Raw genomic sequence first — 24,326 nt, 5'->3', positions numbered from 1 at the left:
TGTGTGTGTGTGTGTGTGTGTGTGTGTGTGTGTGTGTGTGTGTGTGTTTGGTTTTTCGAGACAGGGTTTCTCTGTGTAGCCCTGGCTGTCCTGGAACTCACTCTGTAGACCAGGCTAGCCTTGAACTCATGAATTCAGAAATCCGCCTGCCTCTGCCTCCCAAGTGCTGGGACTAAAGGCGTGCGCCACCACTGCCCAGTATTTTTTTTGTTTTTTTGTTTTTGTTTTGAGGCATGGTTTCTGTATATCCCTGGCTATCCTGTAACTCATTCTTGAAGACCAGGCTGGCTCAGAGAAGTAACTGAGCCAGGTACAGGTATTCTCCAGGCCGGGACCCTCATCTTATTTGTCCATCAAATGTAAATGTAGACATGTGAGATTAGAAAGGAATACAAGTCAAATGGCCAAAAGGTTTTTGTTTGTTTGTTTGGTTTTTCGAGACAGGGTTTCTCTGTGTAGCCCTGGCTGTCCTGGAACTCACTCTGTAGACCAGGCTGGCCTCGAACTCAGAAATATGCTTGCCTTCCAAGTGCTGGGATTAAAGGTGTGCGCCACCACTGCCTGGCCAAAAATTCTTTTTTTGTAAAGTAGGTCCTCATGTAAGCCACACAGGCCTTGAACTCATTATGTAGTTCAAGTGTAGTAGTGTCTAGCTGAAGAAGTCTGTTTTTGTTGTTGTTTTCCCTTTCTGAGATAGAGTTTCTCTGTGTAGCCTTGGCTGTTCTGGAATTTGCTTTGTAGTATAGATCAGGCTACCCTCAAATCCACTTGCCTCTGTCTCCAAAGTGCTGTGATTAAAGGGGTGTCCTACCACCGTCTCACTGACTATTGTTACTCACACTCAGGACTGCGGGGATGATGCTGTGACTTAGCACTTACTGCTCGTCAGTGGACCTGGGTCAGGTGCCAGCACTCACACCAGCCGGCTCACAGTAACTTGTATGTTTCTCCAGGTCCTGCATGCATGTGGCACACATGAACTCATGCAGGCACGCACATGTACATGTAGATGAAAATATAACTTGAAAAGCTTGTCCATAGTCTACTTGATCCAACTTAGTACACGGCCCAGGAGTCTTCTCTTTAGACCACTGCAACCTACTCAACATGGCGTCTAAGAACAGCCTCTTCTCTACCAGGAGGTAAAGAACAGAGAACAAAACCAGAAACCAAAGAAAAGCTGAGCTACCTAAGACTTCAAGTAAACTGTTGCTGTGTAATCTAGGCGGTGGGCATAAGAACTGGTTATTACATGGTTCTCTGTCTGAAATGCATGTTTTTGTCTGAAATTCGTCTTAACAGAAGGTTAAAACACGCTAAAGCCACAGGCCCCTCGCTTGGCCCCACTGCTCTTCAGCACACTCAACTTCTCTGGCCTACAGCAGTCTCTACTCCCAACCTGGTCCACGTCACTCCCTACTGGACAGTTGTCAAATGCCGTTCACTCTGACAGCAGTTATACTGCTTCAAAAACAAACTCAGCCAGCTGTGGTGGTGCACGCCTTTGATCTCAGCACTCAGGAGCAGAGGCAGGTGGATCTGTGATTCTAAGGCCAACTCTACACCATGAGTTCCAGGACAGACAAGAATATACAGAATAGACCCCGACACACAAAACACACACACACACACACACACACACACACACACACACACACACACACCAATAACCTTTCCATCTGTTGAAGCATTATTATGGAGTCCATCCTAAGTTACAGGTCCATAATCGTCTCATTCAAACCGTTAGACGTTACTAGCAGACTGGCCTTTTGTTGTTCTGCTTTTGAGCTGGGGACTGAACTCAGTGAGGACCTTGTATACATTGTATACACTGGCAACTGGAAATCCTTCCATCTTCACCTACTGTACTTACCTTCAGAAAACAAAACTCTCCTGTGGACGCAGTAGTCAAATCACTACCAAAATGAGAAATCCCTAATTTTTGTATGTGTGCACGTCTGTGTGTAGGTGTGTCTGTATGTGTAAGTACATACATCAGGTTTCAGGGCCTGAAGTTGACCTTGGTGGTGTTCAAGAGAGCTATCCATGTTGTTCTTGGACAAGGGTATCTATTGGGACTTGGGGGCTGTCAATTAGGCTAGGCTGGCTGACCTCAGGGGTCTCCATCTCAGCTTCCCTGACTGGGGATTACAAACATTCACCATGAAGCCAGCTTTTCATAAGGGTTCTGAAGATCTAACTCAGGTCCTGCTTGGTGACACTTTATAGGCTAAGCTACGTACCCAGATCTGCTTTGTAAACTGATAAACACTATGGCAGAGTGTCTCAGCTGATTGCACACAAAGGATAACAGAAGATTACTGGTTGCCAACTTTGTGAGACAGGATTTCTCTGTAGCCCTGGCTGGCCTCAAACTCACAGAGATCCACCTGCCTCTGCCTCCTGAGTGCTGGAATTAAAGGTGTGTGCCACCACATCCAGCTGGTTGTTAACTCTTAATCTGAGCATGTATCAGTAACAGTAGCTAAAACCTTCAGGGTAAAGGAGGATGGAAACTGTAGTGGGCTGGCAGCATCCCAAACTACTAGCCTCACTTTCAGTTTTGAGATAGGAGCATGCTGTGCAGCCCAGGCTAGTCTAACTTGAGTCTTTATCACCTAGCCCCATTGCTGAGATTATACGCGTGTACTACCACATCCAGCACTGTCCTCAGTCTTCTGTTTTTTGAAATAGGGTCTATGTCCTTGTCTGGCCTGATGTCTTGGCATAAAAGATGTGTGCTTCTACACACAGCCATCAATCTTTCTCTTTCAAAGTTTAAACAGAGTTTCTCTGTTTGTTTGCCATGTGTGTGCAGGTAGCCATGGAGGCCAGAAGATGGCACTGGATCTCCAGGGGTATCCTAGGCAGTCGAAGGCTGCACAATGTAAGTGCTCAATATGAAAGTTGGGTCCTTCAGGAACAGCAAGTGGTTTTTGTTGTTATTTTGAGACAAAGTCTTTCTGTATAGCCCCTAGCTGCCTTGAAACTTGCTATGTAGACCAGGCTGGCCTAGAACTCACTAGAGATCTGCCTGCCAGGATTAAAGGAGTGCACTACCACTCCTGACCACATCCATCCATCCATCCATCCATCCATCCATCCATCCATCCATCCTGTCTGTCTGTCTGTCTGTCTGTCATATTTTTTGTGTATATGGGTGTTTTGCCTGCACGCATGTGTGTTCACTACTTGTGTGCCTAGTACCCAAAGAGACCAGAAGAGGGTGTCAGATGCTGAGGAGCTGGAGTTACAGTGACCATGAGCTTCCACATGGGTGTTGGGAGTTGAGTGCAGGTCCTCTGGTAAGGCAGCCTGTGCTCTTAACTGCAGAGCTGTCTCTCCAGCCCCAGTATCAGCCTTAACAGAACAGATCGGACAGTTTAAAATAAGAACTTGGGTGCAGAGAGATGGCTCTGTAGGCAGTGCTTGCTGTGTTAGCATGAGGATTTGGGTTTGGATGCCCAGTACTCATGCAGAAAGCATAGTATAGGGACTGTAAGATGGCTCAGGAGGGAAATGGGCCTTATAAGTCTAATGACCAGAGTTTGTTCCAAGAACCCACACAGGGTGGAGCGAGCTCACTCTGCAGGCTGTCCTGTAGCCTGCTCACAGGCACTGTGGCAGGCATGCACAAACAAACTCAAATTTTAAAGTACTAAAAAAGTACGCACAGCAGAACACATCTGCAGAAACCCAGCACATGAAGATGGAGCCAGGGAGACTTCCAGAGTTCCTTGGCTAGCCAGTCTAGCTGAATAGGCAAGTTCCAGGTTCAGTGGGATCCTGCCTCAAAGGGAAGGAAGAGTGTGAGTGGGGAAATCACCTGATGCTGGCCTCTGGCCTCCACACACACACACTGGAGTGTATTTAGTTACAAATCTACAGAATTCAGTTTCTTCAAAAATGTAGGTTACAAGAAAAATAGCCTATAGGTTACCAAAAAAGTGAACGTAAGTACTAAGAAAAGGTGGGCTACAGAGATGGCTCAGAGGTTAACAGCACTGGCGGCTCTTCCAGAGGTCCTGAGTTCAACTCTCAGTACCCACATGGTGGCTCACAACTGTAACTTGTAGTCTCAGGTGATCACATGACCTTTTCTGGTGTACATGCAGATAATGAATAAATATTTTTATCTGTACATGCAGATAAAAATAGATGTACATGCAGATAAAACATCCACATACATAAAATAAACAAATCTTAAAAAAAAAAAAAAGGACAAAGAAGGTGTAAAAGGATCAGAAATTTAAAGCATACCTCAGCCCAACAGTGGTCTTGGACAGACTGGGCAATATGAGGCCCTATCTCAAAAAAACAAATGCAAAACCAAAGCCAAATGCAAAACCAAGATAGAATTTGTTTCTATCTTTTCTATAAAGATTTATTTATTTATTATATATACAGTATTTGCCTACATGTATGCCTGCAGGCCAAAAGAGGGCATCTGATCCCACTACGGATGGTTGGGAGCCACCATGTGGTTGCTGGGAATTGAACTCAGGACCTCTGGAAGAGCAGTCAGTACCCTTAACTGCTGTGCCATCTCTCCACCCAAAACTTGTTTAGATCTTAACTCCAACAAACTGTAAAAAACATGACTGATACTTGGTAATCAACCTGTCAGCTGTCTTCCACGAACCCTGTATTTAGCGAACGGCAAGTAAGTCTGTGTAATACACACATGTGAAGACTGTCACGGGACTCAGAGCAATCCACTGGTGGTGGCAGGTGGGGACAGGGTTAAAACTGACCATAAAAACTAAATTTGGAGGACCAGGACACATGGCTTTGTTACACTAGTGCTGGTCTCTTTATTTCTGTGCATTTGTCAGAATTTCCATAATAAAATATTTCTTCAAAAATGAATTGTTTTGATACTGTTATATTATAAAACATCAATTTCTCACAAAGACATATTGAAGAAAAATAAAGTTTCGGCTGTCATATTTACTAGTGAATTAACTTACATCTTGTAGTTACTCAGACATCATCCTTAAAGGCTGTAAGTTACTGCAAGTTAGTGGGATCAATGAGAGACCACAAACAGAATTCTAGGACCAAATCACAAGAGTCTGATTTAGTAGCATTACTTCTAGGTCAGGGTCTTAACTCCTGCACTCTGAAGCCAGAAAAGCCCTCGGCTTGTGTCCTAACTCCACCGTCTACCAGCTCAACTGTCTTCTCAGCACATCATCCCTGTGGACAATGGGCAGGATGCTCATACAGTGGGGTAATAACATTCTCTGATGAGGGCTGGAGAGAGGGCTCAGAGGTTAAGAGCACTGGCTGCTCTTTCAGAAGTCCTGAGTTTAATTCCCAGCAACCACATGGTGCCTCACAACCACATGTAATGAGATCTGGTGCCTTCTTATGGCCTGTAGGCATACATACAGGCAGAACACTGTATACCTTAATAAATAAATATATATTTCTAAAAACTGATTGTATCTGAGAGTCAAACTAACACTGTATCAATCAAAGTACATTACATTCCAATGTTTGCTTTAAGATTATTCTGAATAACTAATTTGCAATTCAAAATGTCTGAACAAAATATATATTTTTTTCCTTTTGAGACAGAGTCTCTTGTAGTCCAGGTTGTCATAGAACTTGGAATGGAGGCAAAGGTCAGCGTGAATTCTGAAGGTCCTGCCCACACCTCCCAAATGCTGGGGTTGCAGGCAACATGGCCATGCTCAGGTGTGAACAAAATATTTCTAACACATCATGAAGAAGTACTGACACAAATTACTTTTGTAAAAAATGTTTTATCAATTCTATTTTTGTATAAAACACAAGGGAGAAACCTGGCCAATCAACACATGACTGTGACCACAGGGAAAGGGACTTATCAAACTTCGAGAGTCTAAAAACATACAAATGTGTCTTTTATCTTGTCTACAGCAATTGTCTATGCTTTTCCACACAGTGCACTGGTACCCTCTGCCCCAAGTACAGACAGTGAGGAGAGCAGGTCAGTGACTCACGTCCTAAGCAGTTTTCTGCTGCCCCTTCTTTCCGATCAGAGACTTGTGGATGTGCGGGATCACACCTACAACACAATGTGTATGCGCTGTTATTCCTACTGAAGTTCTTTAAATCTTAGTGCTTCAATGCTAAAGGAAAAAAGCAAGTATACCAAGGATGGGACTTATGTAAGACTTCTCATTGGATCCTACTGAACCTACAGCAGCCTGTGAACCCTTCTAGAGGAACAGTAAACAAGGCTAACCACAGCCTGTAGTTATCTGTAAGGCATGCTCAAAACCGCTGAGGACTACCAACTCACCTCCACCTTTCCAGATCCCAGCACAGAATCATTTCAGTCCTGCCATGTCTATCACATTGAGCAATTTCTCGGGATTTTATTTCTCTAGCAGAGTTCAAAACATATCGAGAAATATTTTAAACCTTAGGTTTGAATCATTTAAAGACCAAGCTAAAATAAAAACAGCACTACACATGACAGGAGAACAAGTACTCAGATCACTAGGACAAGAAACAGAGAGGGCCCAGAGTTGTAACTCAATTAGAGTGTTTACCTGTAGCACTTATGAGGACCCAGATTCACTCCATTACCACCAACAGAATTGTAGTACACTTAACACTTGTGGAATTAAAATCCATATGGTTTCTAGTTAACCATTCAAATACAGAGTACCAGTGACCTGAGTATTAGTTAGAAATAATCTAGGCTTTATAATACATACCGCCCCCGGCTATGGTAGCCTTGATAAGTGAATCCAGCTCTTCATCACCTCGGATTGCAAGCTGTAAGTGACGTGGGGTGATGCGCTTCACTTTGAGATCTTTAGAAGCATTACCCGCCAACTCCAACACCTACAATGCATCCACAGAGTAACACCATTAGGGAATGGTAGGTTTCCAAATGTATGAGAATGATTTATCCAGCATCTATACGTACCCCAGTTTTCCTGCATAACTGTATGCATCCATGACACTAAAAACCTCCTACTGACTCCCTCATAAGCATTCCCTGCACAAACACAGAGAAACGTGCAAAAATATGATTCTTTAAAAAAATTTTTTGTTTTTTAAAAAGTCAGGGCCATGCTGTGCAGCACAGCCTGGCCTTGAACTCAGTGGCCTTTCTGTCTCAGCCTCTGGGTGCTGGGATTAAAGACATGTGCCTGCCACACAAATCAAAGGATTAGCCCGGGGTCTGAATGTGAGCACTCAGAAGTCACGCAGTCTGATACAGTGATGCAGTCCATCTGTGCTGTCTACACAGATAATTTAGCAAGCTTATTTCCCTTAACAACTGGAACTTCTTTAACATTTAGAAAAACAAAACAAACAAACAAAAGTTCCTTTGGAAGGAAGGGGTTGTGAATCTCAGGCTGGCCTTGAACTTCTGGCCCTCCTGGTCCCACCTCTCAAGTTTGGGGCTATCATGTGCCACCACACCGACCTGCATAGAAATCATTTCAAATGTGAGCCCTACAGAGCTATAACCAATAAGCCTTTTATTCTGTAGTAGGAATTTTCTTTTCTCTTTCTGTTGTTTTCCTAGGCTGGCCTTGAATTTGATATGTGGTCCAGGATGACAAGGAACTTCTTTCTAACCACTCCTGTCTCTATCTCCAAGAGCAGGAATTACAGTTATACACCACTACTCCAAATTCATGTGGTACTTGGACTGAACACAGGTAGGGCTTCATGGCTGCTACGCAAGTCCTCTATCAACTAAGCTGTGTCCTCCCTGCTCATGTCTCCAGACACGTCAGCATTCTGGTCAGTCACAACAAGGTACAGTTGCTTTGATGTTGGACACACGTTCACTCTTTGGAGCTGAGGCTGGCATTTCTCCTTCTTTAATCTCTGTAACGTTGGGATTACAGTTTCCTAGTTTGTCTAGTGAACACTGCATTTGTTGTATGTCTTTACACGCATCAGCTCTACCAGAACAGTTACATCTTTGATCGAAACAACAAAAATAACTCCTCAGAGAATGCTTTCTTAAGGAATGCACAGACAATGTCATACATCTGAATCAAATACTGGGCAAGCTTCAAAACCACCCAGCTTGGCCATCAAGCTGGTCTAGGGTGAGCAGAGCATACCTGCAACAGGTATGCTTTGAAAGCTCTCCAGAAGGTCCTAGTGAAAGCCAAGACTGAAAACTGATTCCCCCCCGACATAAACTCTTGGATTAGGGTTTGCAATTTTACCTCTACTAAATAACAAAACTTCAATTTTTTTTTTGGGGGGGGGGGAGGGTTTCTCCGTGTAGCCCTAGCTGTCCTAGGACTCCATGTGAAGGCTAGGCTGGCCTCCAGCTCAGAGATCTGCCTGCATCTACCTCCAAGTGCTGGGATTAAAGGTGTGATATGAGTTACCACACCAGGTCTAAACTCCCAATTTAAATTCCTACAACATGTTGACTTCTGAAAAAGAACTATTTGTGTAGCGCCTGAGTTTTTACTGGACTGGTGGACACAGACATAAAGACAAGTGTAACACCAGCCCCCTTTTGCAATCTAGAACTCATGGCTCATCCTAAGTGTCAATACACATAAGACATGATACCTGCTGGCTCAGAGCCACAGTGGCACTGGACTGATAATGAGGCTGGGTCTAAGAATGAAGGGTGATCAATACTGTAAAAGCATAAAAGTAAAAACACAGGGCCTCACACAGGATCTTGTACCTACCCACTCACTGAGCTGTAGCTGTAGGAAGTCTACAACCATGAAAAAAACAGTATGTTATCTGTCACCTGGGTGACTGACTGAGACAGGACTACAACTGTAATGCTGGCCAGGGCAGCCTACAAGACTGCCTCAAAGAAACAGAGGATAGTCCCACCTTTGGTAAGGTGGCTCAGTAGTTAAGAGCACTGGCTGCTCTTCCAGAGGGTCCTAGTTCAATTTCCAGAACCTACATGTGGACCATTAACTATCCTTAACTCCAGACCCAGAGTATCTGACATTCTCTTCTGGTTTCTGTAGGCACTGAATCCAAATTGTATACAAACACACAAGAAGCTAGAACACAACAACAACAAAAACCTTCAAACGACTTGAGATTAGATCAGTGTGGATGGTTCCTAACTCATAAGGTCTTGGGTTCAATCCCAAGCACCACAAAGAAACTGTAACTGAAAATATGAGTGTAGAAAGGCCTCAAATGGGGGCTGGAGAGATGGCTCAGCGGTTAAGAGCACTGACTGCTCTTCCAGAGGTCCTGAGTTCAAATCCCAGCAACCACATGGTGGCTCACAACCATCCGTAATGAGATTGGATGCCCTCTTCAGGTGTGTCCGAAGACAGCCAGCGACAGTGTACTCATAAATAAAATAAATAAATAAATCTTTAAAAAAAAAAAGAAAAAAAAAAGAAAGGCCTCAAATGGCGGGAACTACAACTATGTGCCAAGTGCTAGTAAATGAGACTATGTATCTCTCTAGAGACTGCAGTGAATCAAAGTCTGGGATATGACAAAGAAGAAAGCATCTCAACTAGTAACAAAATGCCCCCGTGAAACCTTTGGTTTATAACACAGCAAAGTTCAAACTACCCACACTTTAGAGTTAGCTCCTGAGTGGCATGAGATGAGATCACTGACAGCCGGCGTACACTATCCCCACCCTGCTCAGCTTTGCTCCCAGTCACATCTTCCCAGCTAAGAATCCTTGGCTCTGCCTGCCTGGCCGTGTCTATGACCTGACTTGCTTGATACCCATTTACTACCCTGGTTTGGAATGTAGTTACCAGCAATTCACACCTTCTTATTCATTTTCCACAGGAGGAGGAAAGATGGGGAAAGTGGTGGTCTAGGACCCTCATATTAAGAAGTCTTGCCAGTGGTGGCAAATGCTTTTAATCCCAGCAGTCAGGAGGCAAAGGCAGAGGCAAGTGGATCTCTGAGTTGGAGGCTATCCTAGTCTACAGATCGGGTTCTAAGACAGGGCTACACAGAGAAACCTTGTCTTTAAAAACAAAATAGAAAAGAAAAAATAACTCAGCTAAGTGAAATGTGAAGCTGACTTGTAACCACGAGAGGACTGCTAACTCTTCTGCCTGTTGTATCATAATGTGTATGATTTTTCCAGTCTGTCTGTTTGTTGTTTTTGGAACACGGTCTCTCTACATAGCCCAGGATGGCCTCAAACTCACAATCTTCTAATCTCAGCTACCTGAGTACTAAGATTACAAGCTTGTGCCACCATGCCTGGCAAAATCATTCTATTACAACTCTTTACCAACTAAGAAGCCATGCTGTATCCAGGTTTTGGAGGGTTTGTTCTTGTTTTTTGTTTTCTTGAGAAAGAGTCTCTTGTACCTGAGGATAGCTTTAAATTCACTATGGAGCCAAAATGACTTGAGTTCCTGATCTACCTGCCTCCATCTCTGAAGTGTTGGGATTACACTATCTCCAGTCTATGTGGGACTGGGAAATAAAACCAGGGCTTCATGCATGCTAGGCAAGGAGCCTGGAACACTACCAACTGACTAACATATATACCTCATAACTTAATTGGAACAATATTTATTTATCATGTTATTTAAAAATATGGTTTGCTGGCCCACACTTAAATGTAAACAAACAAACAAAAGCCAAATTGATGACATGGTCTGGACTACAGAGACTTCCAATTAGCTAGAGTTACCTTGTCTCTACTAAACCAAATCAACAAACAAAAACCTCTACAAATTAAGCAGAACACAGAGCAAGTTCCAAGCCAGCATGAGCTGCTGTTTCAAAAAAGCAAAGGGAAAGAAAAAAGGAGCAGTCTGTGTGGAAGTATGTGCAACCCCAGCTCTTGGGAGGGGGGAACAAGATCTGAAGCCCAAGGTCACCCTCTGCTGTGATGGAGTCTAGGGTTGGACTAGATGATATGAGGCTCAAAACAAGTAAAAGTGGCCGGGCGGTGGTGGCACACGCCTTTAATCCCAGCTCTCGGGAGGCAGAGGCAGGCGGATTTCTGAGTTCGAGGCCAGCCTGGTCTACAGAGTGAGTTCCAGGATACACAGAGAAACCCTGTCTCCAAAAACCAAAAACCAACCAACAAACAAAAAAACCAAAATCATAGTAGTCTCTTTAGAAGTGCTCTCCGTGGCAGTCTCAGTCACTGAGTTTAGAGCAACCTTTTGGACCCCCACATAGGACGTTCTCACAAACCTCAGCTGTGAGGTACTCCAGAATTGCAGCACTGTACACAGCAGCAGTAGCGCCCACCCGTCCATGGCTTGTGGTGCGGGTCTTCAAGTGTCTGTGGATGCGGCCCACAGGAAACTGAAAAAGAGATGTCTCATTGGGAAGTACTGCAGAGTTTTGACAACATATGGCTGATTGTAACCAAAGGTTTGGCCGTATTACAGGCCAAATTTACTTGGCAAAGATCAATCCTAGGGCCTATATGTGCTGTAATCAGCCCCAAATCTGAATTTTTGGACAACAGAGTTTCACTGTAAAATCATAATTATACCACGATTTTATCAATTCCATGTTCAATGCAGCCAATAATCACAACCAGATCTAATCAATTCTTTCGCCTAAGAGTCATATGATCTGACCCTAACTATTCTTTCCTCAACTTAAAAAGGTCACCTGACCGGTAAGGAAAATCAATCCCACGCTTTCACTGTGATGCTTCCCTTCTGAAAAAGTAATGTCCATTTCTAAAGTCATCTAATCCTACTAACTTACTTATACCACCTGGTTTGCTTATTTACACATTTTAGTTTTGGGGTGTTGGTAGTACTACCCAGAGCCTGGCACAAGCTAATTAGCTCTACCAGAGCAATATCCTCCAACGGCACTCTGCCTCGTCACTTCAGTAACCCCACTTACTTCCTTTCTGGCAGCTCTCTAGGTACCAGTCTTTCAAAGGCAAAATTCACTAACAAATCTTGTTTATGTTTTCATTTTTTGTCTGTTTTTTGTTTCTTGGGACAGGGTTTCTTTGTGCAGCAGCATTTGTCCTGGATTTCACTCTCTAGAGCAGGTTCGCCTCTAGCTAGAGATCTGCTTGTCTCTGACTCTGCTGAAATTAAAGGCATGTGCCACCACTGTCTGGCTTATGTGTATTTATTTACTTGTCTAAAATAGGGTTGCATCTCAAGGCTGGCTTCAAATTCTCAGTCTTCTTGCCATAGCTCTGTAGCTGGCTTTCTAGTTATGTGCTATAATGTCTTGCTGCCTGCAATTCACTTTTCTGTTATCGAGTCTCCCAACGCAACTTGGCTTCTGATAAATACTATTTTTGATGTCCATATTTTAGTTACCAAATCTAGCAGTCACTTGTAATCTCATTCTCAAGGAGAAAGAGCATCTCCAGAATTAGTTATAATTTTCTTAAGAGCACTATCAATGGTTTAGTCCAGGTTTTGTATTTTTAATAAGATATGTTGTCTGGCACATTACAAGACCCCAAACCACCTCTTACTAAGTTTCAGAGACTACAAAGAGTTTTAAGTTTATTTATTCATCCATCCATTCACTCATGTGTATGGATATACGATACGTGAACCTAGTTCCTGTAGAGGCCAATGGATCCCCTAAAACTAGAGTACAGTTGTAATTTGGCATATAAATTGCTGGGAATCCAACTAGGATCTTCTGGAAGGATAGTCAGTTCTCTTAACAGCTGAGCCTCTTTCCTGTCCTATGACGAGGTCTTTAAGTCAGAGTCTTGCTCGCTGGGTGGTGACAGTGCAGACTTTTAATCTCAGTCAGTAGTCAGGAGGCAGAGGCAGGCAGATCTCTGAGTTCAAGGCCAGTCTGGTCTACAATGCAAGTTCCAAGGCACACAGAGGAAAGAAACCCTTCTTGAAACAAACAAACAAAAAAAACGAAGAAGCAAACAAACAAAGACAGGGCCTTGTTAAGTTCTCAGAGTGCCCTGGACAGCCTCAGACTGCCTCTGTTGCCTCAGACTCCTGAGGCATGTGCTGTGCTTTGCTTTGTTTATACGTACAAATCTGCATCCATTATAGCAAACTGTCAGAACAACTCAGTGGCATACAACTGGAACCCAGCACTGGGGAGAGAAGGCATTAGGATTACAAGCTTGAGGACAACCTGAGTTACAAGACCCTGTATAGACTGGCCTCCTCATTGGCCTCCTCAACAAAACAAGGAAAAAAGCATTTTGAAAGGGATCACCAATGTTCTTTTATTTACTAATTCTCTTAGATTAGAAAACGCATCCACAGTTTGAGTATTAATTTTACATAAGTGATTTCAAATTGGGTAATTCTGTGTACTACCACCCTTAGAAAGCTGGACTCGTTCCCACATGTAGATATTTTAACATGCATTTCAGTGACCAGCATGACATTCGTCGTAGAGTGCACTCATGCTACAATTACTAGTTGGGTGGTGGCAAGTCTCTTTTAAGTTCTACGTCTTCGAGAAACTTGAGGGAGGGAGAGAGGCAGGGCTTCCTTTTAATTCTATGCTGCCATCATCTGCTGATGTTACCCATTTTGTAGTGCTAGGGACTGAACCTACTCGAGGGTCTCACAGCATGCTTGGTGTGCTTTGCAGCTCCTTGAGATCCCTGTCTCTGTAGTTTCCTTTGCTAGGAATATGGGCTGACCTCCAACTTGCAGAATTCTTCCTGCCTCTTCTTCCTGAGTGCTGAGATTATAGGCCTGAACTACACGTTAGACTTCCTTTCTATTTTTTTTTTTTTTTTAAAGATTTATTTATTTATTTTATTTATGAGTACACTGTAGCTGTCTTCAGACACACCAGAAGAGGGCATCAGATCTCATTACAGATGGTTGTGAGCCACCATGTGGTTGCTGGGATTTGAACTCAGGACCTCTGAAAGAGCAGTCAGTGCTCTTAACCGCTGAGCCATCTCTCCAGCCCCCCCTTTCTATTTTTTGAGGCAGAGTACTGCTAAGCTGCCCAGGCTAGTGTTGAACATACTATGTAGGCCAGGTTGGCCTTGAATTTGTGACCCTACTGCCTCAGCCTCTTAAGCAGCTGGTATCACAGGCAACACCTCCTCAGTTACATTGATTTAAAAAAAAAAAAAAAAAAAAAAACAAAGCCAGGCTCATTTATCTTTTAAATTTTATGTATATGGGTATTTTCCCTATAAGTATGTCTGCATACTACTTGCATGCCTGATACTCTGGAACCAGAGTCACAGAATGTTGTCACTCCCATCTGGGTGCCAAGACTTGAACACATGTCTTCTGGAAAAAATATCAATGCTCTGAATAGCTGAGGTATCTCTCCAGACTCTACATGAACGGTTTATGTTTTGTTTTTTGTTTCTTGAGACAAGGTTTCTTTGTTTAGCTCTTACTGTCCTCGTATGTTTGTCCTATAGACCAGGCTGGCTTTGAGGTCAGAGATCTGCCTGCCTCTGCTTCCTACCTCCCTAGTGCTAGGATTAAAGGCATGTGCCACCTTGGCCAAGCCACATGATGGATCCATCCATGTGTATGTATGTATCCAGGGTGGCCAGAAGAGGGCACTGAATCCCTAGGAGCTACTGTCTGTTAAGAAATGCCCACACTGCAGGGTGGTGGTGGTGGCGGCGGCGGTGCGGAGGTGGTGTCTTTAGTCCTAATACTTAGGGTGTCGGTGCATGCCTTTAATCCTAATACTCAGGAGGCAGAAGGAGAGGGATCTCTGAGTTTGAGGCTAGCCTGGTTTATAAGGTGAGTTCTAGGATAGCCAAGGCTACACAGGAAACTGTCATGTAAACTGTGCTCCCCCCACCAATAAAAAAGAAAGGATGCCCATGAGTGCGGGGAACTCCTCTAGTCATCTAGAAGAGAGGGCAGAGAGTGTTCTTAATTACTGAGCCATCTCTCTACGCCCTAATTATCCGTGTCAGTCAGAGGATAGTCTCTGACTGGGTCTCCTTCCACTGCCTGGGTCCTGGGTACTAAGGCAATTGGAGGGAAAGCCTTTACATGTTAGGCCAGCTCACCAGCCCTTCTTTTCCTTTTTGTTTATTTCTTAAACCAAGGCAACAATCTGCACTTGACACAGTTTACTTACACTTGAAATAAATTCTGAGAATGTAAATAGTGCCATAAAATATACAACATATGCCGGGCGGTGGTGGCGCACGCCTTTGATCCCAGCACTTGGGAGGCAGAGGCAGGTGGATTTCTGAGTTCGAGGCCAGCCTGGTCTACAGAGAGAGTTCCAGGATAGCCAGGGTTATACAGGGAAACCCTGTCTCGAAAAACCAAAAAAAAAAAAAAAAGATACATACACATAAAATAAAAAAAAATAAAACAAAAATTAAAAAAAAAAATACAATATATGCTTTTAAGCTAAGCACCCAGACTACGGAAAAGGACTCTGGTTAAGAGCACGCACTGCCTTTGCAGAGGATCTGGGTTTGGTTTCCAGTTCATACACGGCAGCTCACTCTACTTCCAGGGGTCCCAGTGCCTTCTTTGGGCTTCTGCACATAGTGTAAATACATGCAGGCAAAATACTCATACACATAAAATTAAAGAAAAAAAAGAAAAAACAAAGAACTTAAGTTCCTATCACTTTTCCTTCCATGTCACATAGATAATGTCATCTACTGGCTGAAATTTTTCCCACTGGTAAGAAAGCTGGTTTTGCGGAGTGGTGGTGCATATCCGAGGCATGAGGCTAAGATGGGCTCAAAGGGAAGCACCGTGCAAACACGTGCAAACACACACACACATACACACACACGGCATCACACAGTATAAACTTTCAATTTGTCTCTTAAAAAATGATTCTTTGTTTATGTGTGTGGACACGCTTGCCATAACACACACATGAAGGTGAGAAGATAGCTTGTCAGAGCTGGTTATCTCCTTCCACTCTCTGGGTCTTGAGAATTAAACTCAGGTCAGGTCATCAGGCTCGATGGCAACAAGTGTTCTTCCCATTGAGCAATCCTAAAATCCCTGGTAAAGTGTTTCATGGGCTGGAGGAACGGTTCGTGGTTAAGAGCACTTGCTGCTCTTGCAGAGGACCTGGGTTCAGTTCCCAGCACCTACATGGCATATGTGTAACTCCAGTTCCAGGATATCTGACTCCCTTGTCTGGCTTCCTCTGGTACTGTATGTACATGCAGGGCAAACACCTGCATACATAAGATAAAGTAAATCTTTATAAAACCCTGTCTCAAAAAAAAAAAAAAAGTTTTTTTTATTTTTACAGTTTTACCTACATTTATGCCTCAAGAGGTCAGAAGAGTGTGTTAGATCTCCTGGAAATGGAGCTACAGACAATTGTGACCTACCATGTGGGTTCTGGGAATCAAACCCAGGTCCTCTAGTAGAACAGCAAGTGCTCTTAACCATAACTCTCCAGCCCCTTTTAAGTATTCCTTATGTGTAGGAAATAATTTAATTTTTACTCACCTGGAAAATTTTGAGTCTGTAGGTTAAAGTCGTAATAAGGGGTCTAGAGCACACTTTTCAGTGTACAATGGAAGTCATTTGGGAAATATTCAGAGAACAGTGTAACAACCCAATATTGGCCTCTAACTCTAGTCTATCCTGAAAGTCAATGAACCACTAGAAATAGTCTCAAAGGAAAACCAGAACACACTCACTTTAAGTTTATAAGAATGGAAAATAGTTATAAACTTGAAAGAACAGGTATTTTTTTTTAAAGGTTTATTTATTTATTATGTATAAGAGTACACCATCACTGACTTCAGACACATCAGAAGAGGGCATCAGATCTCATTACAGATGGTTGTGAGCCACCATGTGGTTACTGGGAATTGAACTCAGGAACTCTGGAAGAGAAGTCAGTGCTCTTAACCGCTGAGCTATCTCTCCAGCCCCAAAACAGGTATTTTTAAAAAAATATTTAAAGTATATGTGTGTCTATGTGTGAGAGATTTGTCAAAGTCACATGGAGCAGGTATGACAAGTGGTTGTGACCCTTCCCATATGGGTGCTGGGAACCGAACTCAGGCGTTCTACAAGAGTAGTACATATATATTTTTTAAACATTTTTTTGGGGGTCGGGGGTGGGTTCAGGACAGGGTTTCTCTGTGTAGCCCTGGCTGTCCTGGAACTTGTTCTGTGGACTAAAGCTGGCCTTGATTTTTTTTGTTTTGTTTTGTTTTGTTTTTTGTGGTTTTTTTTGAGACAAGGTTTCTCTGTATAGTCCTGGCTGTCCTGGAACTCAACTCTGTAGACCAGGCTGGCCTGGAACTCAGAAATCCGCCTGCCTTTGCCTCCCAAGTGCTGGGATCAAAGGCGTGCGCCACCACCGCCCGGCCCTATTTGTATTTTATAAGTGAACAGGATGTCTTAATAAATTTGATGATTTTCCCCCTATTAGTATTGTTCTTGGGCCTGGAATGCTGAATTAACAGTTAAGAATATATACTGCTCTTGTAGCCTGGTGGTGGTGGTACACCACTTGGGAGGTAAAGGCAAGCAGATGTCTGTGAATTCAAGGCCAGCTTTAAGCCAGGTAGTGGTGGCACACGCCTTTAATCCCAGCACTTGGGAGGCAGAGGCAGGTGGATTTCTGAGTTTGAGGCCAGCCTGGTCTACAGAGTAAGTTCCAGGACAGCCAGGGCTACACAGAGAAACCCTGTCTCGAAAAACCAAAAAAAAAATAAAAAATAAAAAAATAAATGGCTTACTTTATGATTTAAGTCTTAACCAGTTAATCTCAAACTCAAGGTCTGTCATAGTAAAAGGACATTTCTACAATTAATAAACCATCTCTGGGTCATAAATTATAAAGGTAAAGAAAATGATGAACTACGACACGGTGGGTCATGCCTTACCTGGAGCCCAGCTCTCTGTGAACGAGACACTGCCTTAGCCTTGGCCTTCCCACTGTCTTTTCCAGCTTTGCCTCCAGCCTGGAAGAAAAAAATTTGGAGTTGAAAATGTTACCTTGAGGGCTGGAGAGATGGCTCAGCGGTTAAGAGCACTGACTGTTCTTCCAGAGGTCCTGAGTTCAAATCCCAGCAACCACATGGTGGCTCACAACCATCCGTAATGAGATTGGGTGCCCTCTTCTGGTGTGTCTGAAGACAACTACAGTATATTCATAAAATAAATAAATAAATATTTAAAAAAAAAAAAAAGAAAAGGAAAAAAAAAAAAAAAGAAAATGTTACCTTGAAAACTGTCACAAGCCGGGCGGTGGTGGCGCACGCCTTTGATCCCAGCACTTGGGAGGCAAAGGCAGGCGGATTTCTGAGTTCGAGGCCAGCCTGGTCTACAGAGTGAGTTCCAGGACAGCCAGGGATACACAGAGAAACCCTGTCTCGAAAAAAAAACAAAAAAACAAAAAAAAAAGGGAAACTGTCACGAAACAAATTCTAGCTTTCCTTTGGGTAAAAGTACCTAGCAGAAAATTAAATACCTAAGATATCTAGATCATCTCCTGCCTAACTGTGGATATACATATTTTCTTTTACTAATATATTAAAAAAATCAAACATTAAACACTTATTCAAAATTTTAAGATATCTATAAATTTAGACATATCTTTTAAATTACTGACTGGTCATGTAAGTTGTTTTTTTGAGACAGGGTTTCTTTGTGTAGCTCTGGCTATCCTGGAATTCACTTTTTAGCCCAGGCTGGCCTTGAACTCACAGAGATTTGCTCACCTCCTGAGTGCTGGGATTAAATATGAGTGTCATCATGACATTTAACTTTTTATAACGTCAACATAACATTTCCACAGAAATTTGAGAATTTGGCTCTCCTGAGAGGAAAAACAAGCACATTATCAAAAAATTAACCAATACTGAAAAAAAGTGAATGATGTGCCTCAGGATCCAGCAATTCCATTTCTAGCTATTATACCCCAAACAAGCCAAGACTCTGATGGGTACTTGTACAGCTATGTTCACAGCTGCATTATTTACAACAGCCAAAGGAGTGGAATCAGTAAGTGAAATGGGCTGAAGCCTTGGGTCCTCAATGGTAACACTCTTTAAGTGGTGAGACAGAAAGGAAAGATGTTGATGTAGGTCACCGGGGTATGTCCTTATAGAGTACATTATTCTGGTGGCTTTCCGGCCAGCTATGAAGTAAACATACTCTTGCTACCATAATGCTTTGCCCAAGAATATGGGGCCACGTGAGCACAGACTGAATCATCTCAAACTATGAGCCAAAACCATTCCTTTTCCTTAACCTTTCTGTCAAGTACTTGGTCATGGTAATGAGAGAAGTAAGTAACAGAGAAATCTGGTACCAGGAGTAGGTTCATTGCCATGACCAAACTTGGTCTGTGGCTCTCAGGCCTGTGGAGCGGACTGACAGGAGGCATGGGAAAGAGTGTGGACATGTGTGCTAGAGAAGCCTGGGATGTTATAAGCAGAACTCAACCAGCAGTTTTGGTAGGGGCTAAGAATAGAGCACATTTGGAAATACACAACAAAGTTGATACAGGGATTCAGATGGGAACAAAGATTTTATTGGAAAACAAAATAAAGCATTACATACTATACACATACTCAATGTCTTATTCATATTATATTTGTATATGTCCTGAAACATTGTGAAAAACTGAATTTAAAGGTGTCACATTTGTGAATTTAGGGAAGGAATTTCAAGACTGCACAGCACTCAGGCTTTGGTATCGCTGTTGCTAGCTGCTATGAACAAAAGATCAGAAGCAAAGAGCTCAACATTTTTTTTTTAAATAAAAATGTAAAAAAAATACTCATTGTATCCTTTTATGCGTGTGTTATGCCTGGCATCCATGGACATCAGAAGAGGGCAGTGGATTCTTCAGGACTGGTTGAGTGCTGGGAATTCAACCTGGATCCTGTGAAGGGCAGTGTTCCTAATCACTGAGCTACCTCTCCAGTTCAGCAGGATTATAAAAACCACTGTTGGCTAAAAAAGAAATGAGTTAAGTTGTTGGAAAGGAGAATGTGCTTGTTTAAGAGAAATTAAAGATATGCCAAAGCCCACGTGGGTGACAGCCTTTGTTCCTACCATTCCAGAGTGTAAGACAGGACTTTTGTAAGAGGCCAGCCTGGGCTATACAGTTAAGTTAGGCAGGCCCCTGTGGTGGTGGTGGTTGTTATTGTTAGGTCTGGGAGAGCACAATATGTTAAAGGATTACTTCCAACATACAGATTCTGAATACCTTTTTAAAATACACCAACAAAAGCAACCCTTACAAAACAAAAAAATTGTGACTTAACCTAACAATCTCAAACCATATATAATTCTTTTAACTTTACCTTTAGAATAGTTGATGACTGAGAAATAGAAATAGAAACAGAAAATGGAGATGGCTCAGCTAGTAGATGGGACTGGCACTAACCTGACCATCTCAGCTCGATCCCTGACACTCATAGGTGGAAAGAGAGAACAGCCTCTGGCAAGTTGTCCTTTAACCTCCATAAACCCACCCACACGTATATACAATAAATACATACTTAAATAGTGAGACGATACAAAATTTCTTACCCTAAAAATTGTGTTAGACTGGGCTAAGCTTCTCTCTCTCTCTCTGGTTTTTTTTTTTGTTTTTTTTTTTGTTTTTTTTTTTGTTTTTTTGAGACAGGTATTTTCAACAGGTGCTTCTTTCTTAAAAGTTAAAAATCGCCGGTCAGTGGTGGTGCACGCCTTTGATCCCAGCACTTGGGAGGCAGAGGCAGGCGGATTTCTGAGTTCGAGGCCAGCCTGGTCTACAGAGTGAGTCCCAGGACAACCAGGGCTACACAGAGAAACCCTGTCTCGAAAAACCCAAAAAATAAAATAAAATAAAATAAAATAAAGAAAAAGAAAAAAAAAAGGAAAATACCTGTCTTGTGAGAATGTAGATGAAACAAAGTAATAAAACTGATGTTACAATGGCCTTTCTAATAGATTTCCTCAGGAGACATTGGCACAATTGAAATTTAGCTAAAGAAGGACTTCCTCCCAAATCCCCCAAGATATGTAGTATGCCTACCAGGCCTGTTAAGTTAAATAAGTGAAATTTAGGATGCTTGCAGGTTCACCAGGATGGACCACCCAATTAGACTCCATTCCCATGACAAAGGAGACAGAACTGATCTGTGACCAGCAGTTAGGCCCACATTGCCAAACCCAAAGACAAACCCAAGTTGGCAGCTTGTAATTCTGCAAGGTGGGTTAGATGACCCTTGGTAAAAACTTTGAAAAAGAACAACAGTGGCATACTTAAAAATACTCCTGGCCATATGAGTAAATATGTGTAAATGTATCCACTTAAGTGGCCAGACTTGCAATCTCCCGTTTCTGCTTAAATTACTCAAAGTGTAACCTGGGACCGGAAAAGAGATGTCAGGATAACAGTGTCTGTGGAATGCACACACCTAAAATGTATATAAATTAGTAGAATCTTCGGTTGGAGGCAGGCTCTTGCTTAGGTCTTAGCCGAGCCAGACAAGCGTCGTTAAAGAGTTTTTCCTAAACTAATCTCTAAGCGAGTGGAGAGAGTCCTTATTGGGAAGGCATATTATTTCTATAATAGTGAAAGCATATTTCAAGCAGGATACCGACACAAATGTAATTCCAAAATGAGAGGGTCACTCTCCTTAACAACCTTGGTGAAACACATAGGTCTGGGTTGCTTTTAGCACGTTCTCCTTCCCCTGAATTTTAGAATGGGGCTAAAGTTTTAGTCACTTTTTTTCTTTAGAAGCCGCTTTCAACTAGATCAAAACTACAGAATGAAAAGGTACTTTAAGATAAAGCCAGATGAAACTTCTATTGCAAAGAAGTCGGGGAATAACCGGCAAACGGGACTGTGCGGTTCTGGTAGGGAGGATCAGAACTCCTCCGATCCTCAGCAGGGGCATTACGTAACCCTTGAGCGGAAGACTCGGAACTCGCACCGCTGCAGCCGGACCTCCTCCGTGCAGCGTAGAACCCGCCCCCTGCTTCTGCCTCCCGCGTCGGGCGCGGCCCCCCCAGGCGGAGTCCGGAACAGCGGGCACTCCCGCTCGGCCGCGCGACACCGCCCACTCTCGGCTCCACAGGTGGAGGCGCCGCCCGGAGCTTCTGCGTGTCCACTCCCCGCGCGACCCCGCACTCACCATGGTCTCGGCCAAGCGACGCTCACAGAAGCCCCGCGCCGCCGCCGCCGCAGCCGCCGCTCTCGCAGTCGGACCGCCGCAGCCAGAGCCGGACAATGCCCGGGGCCCGCCTCGCGCCGCCGCCACCAATAGCCGCTCACGTTGTTCGTTTGAACCTCGGCGGCGGGCCAATTGTACGCCTCCTTCTAGCCGTAACTCCGCCCTCCCGGCGCCGCCTCCCTAACGGCTGTTTGTTTTTTGCACACGGCCCCTGGAGGTGGGGCCTCGGACCCAACATTGACATGCTCTCCGCCTCTCTCCTTGCGCGGAGTTCTGATGAACAGAAGAACGAACCTATAAGAGAGGAGGAAAGCCAATGAAAACATTGCCGGCCGCACCAGAGGCGGGAGGCTGGGAACAACAGTTCGGTGAACCAATGGACTGGAGCGACTGGGCACAGCTGTGCCTTTCCCGCCCATTTAAGAGCCCGCCAGACCTTCTTTGCTTTGTTTATCCTCAATTGCTACAAGTTTAAGGGGAACGTGCTGCTAGCACAGAGTCAAAGGTCTTAAGTGGAATTACCTTCGTGCGAAAGCTATTGTGAAAATTTAGGAATATGTGTAAATCATAGTCGGCACGTAGTAAAATCGTCTAGCTATCACCGACCCGTTAACACAACTTTAAAAGGCTTTATTATTTTTGTGATCATCATTGAGTCCGGGAGATTTGGGAAAGCCACGTCTATTTCTCAGCTGGAGAAACGAAATTAGGCGAACGTAGTAGTTTGCGTACAGCTGTCATCAGAAGTCTAGACTTCGTTCTGGTTCCAGCTTCAGAGTTTTATTCTTTTCCCAGTAGGAAGCACAGACTAGTTCTAAGAGTTGTGAGCAAAACAATTTTCTACTTTTTTTTTTTCTGTTTTGAGACTTCGTTCTTATGGTAGGGTTTTTCCAAGCCAATGTTTTAGAAATTAACCTGCAGCCAGACAATACCTGTCTCAAAATTTGAATTGTGTATCTTTTGACAGAGACTATAGCTCTGAGATCAACCTCCATCCAAAGAAGCAACTTGGAGAAATTGAGTCTTTACTTTTTTTTTTTTTTTTTTTTTTTTGGTTTTTCGAGACAGGGTTTCTCTGTGTAGCCCTGGCTGTCCTGGAACTCACTCTGTAGCCCAGGCTGGCCTCGAACTCAGAAATCCACCTGCCTCTGCCTCCCAAGTGCTGGGATTAAAGGCGTGTGCCACCACCGAATATGTACATTTTTTAAAGTGACAGTTTTTCTCTATCTTCAACTAGCTCCCAAATAAATGAAACAGACACTCTAAGATTTATTTAATTAGCTTTACTACACAATAACTGGGCAGTTAACAATCCATTCTAACCCTCTATACTAATGTGCCTACTTCCCATCCAAAACCCTAAGATATCTGCATTTTAGTATTGGCCTGGCAATCTGGGCTTCAGGTGTTTTTTACATAACATCTCTCCAGACTCCTTTGTGGTGAATCCTCTCTCCCCTCTCCCCTTACTCTCCTCCCTCTCCCTCCCCCCTCCCATCTCTTCCCTTGGCTGGCAGAAGCCTAGCCCTTTTCTCTTCTTTGCCTAGCCATTGGCTGATCATCTTTTATTGACAAATCAGAGGATAAATGGGAAGCACTGTTTACACAAACTTGAAACATTGGATACTTAGAATGAGCATTACAATGCCTTTTCTGGATTGTAACCAGATATGAGGGCAGAGAGATGAGCATTTGAGTAACGTGAGAATAATCTTTAGACAGTGCACAGAAGCATTATGCCTGCACTGAGACCCCATTGTGCTTCCATGGCCCAGGCTGGACCTCACAGTCCGATTTTACTTTCTGGAGGGTTGTGATTAAATGTGAGTGATGTCATGCCTCTCCTTTTTCATTATAATTAAGCACATAGAATCCAGATCGTACACATGTAAACACATAAAGAAAGGCTCACAGACTCTACATCATGCTTCTGATTGGTTACTTTGAAGTAAAGGGGTGAGAATAAAGAATGGGTTCTGCCAGGCAGTGGTGTATTCCTTTAATCCTAGCACTCAGGAAGCAGAGGCAGGCATATCTCTGTGAGTCAAGACCAGCCTGGTATACAGAGCAAGTTTCCAGGACAGCCGGAACTGCACCACAGAGAAACCTTGTCTCAAAAACCAAAACAAAAAAGAATGTTTTCTTACTCTGCTCTATGTTCTTGACTGAATATTTTACATCAAGTGTATTTATGTGAAGCTTGTGCTCAAAAGTATGAGATACTTAAAGTTTGATTTCTAGTCCAATATGGCTGTGTTTTTTTGTTTGTTTTTGTTTGTTTGTTTGT

At 43.3% G+C, this 24,326-nt stretch overlaps 1 protein-coding gene across 2 annotated transcripts; it reads right to left on the bottom strand.

Moving 5' to 3' along the window:
• Positions 1–5,751: 5,751 nt before the first annotated feature.
• LOC114630075 (histone H2A.V) lies at positions 5,752–22,095 on the bottom strand. 2 transcript variants are annotated; one of them, XM_028778154.1, is made up of 5 exons: positions 22,001–22,095; positions 17,747–17,824; positions 11,149–11,262; positions 6,714–6,843; positions 5,752–6,055 (listed from the first exon to the last, which is right to left on the bottom strand). In XM_028778154.1, exons 1-5 carry the CDS (start codon positions 22,001–22,003, stop codon positions 5,994–5,996), a joined length of 387 nt encoding a protein of 128 aa, XP_028633987.1. In that variant the 5' UTR covers positions 22,004–22,095; the 3' UTR covers positions 5,752–5,993. The 2 variants fall into 2 exon arrangements, with proteins under 2 accessions (XP_028633987.1, XP_028633993.1); XM_028778160.1 differs by lacking the exon at positions 11,149–11,262.
• Between the last annotated feature and the right edge of the window lie 2,231 nt (positions 22,096–24,326).

The sequence above is a fragment of the Grammomys surdaster genome, unplaced genomic scaffold (assembly GCF_004785775.1).
Source record: "Grammomys surdaster isolate TR1022 unplaced genomic scaffold, NIH_TR_1.0 67, whole genome shotgun sequence".
Classification (NCBI taxonomy): Eukaryota; Metazoa; Chordata; class Mammalia; order Rodentia; family Muridae; genus Grammomys; species Grammomys surdaster.
This window is presented reverse-complemented; position numbering and strand designations above follow the sequence as displayed.

What these genes read in the sequence shown, in the direction of transcription:
- LOC114630075 (XM_028778154.1), bottom strand. An exon ending in CACAGAGAGCTGGGCTCCAG is followed by an intron (nt 11,263 to 17,746) that starts GTAAGGCATGAC and finishes TCTCTTTTTCAG; the next exon opens with TTTCCTGTGGGCCGCATCCA. An exon ending in GGCTACCATAGCCGGGGGCG is followed by an intron (nt 6,056 to 6,713) that starts GTATGTATTATA and finishes ATTGTGTTGTAG; the next exon opens with GTGTGATCCCGCACATCCAC.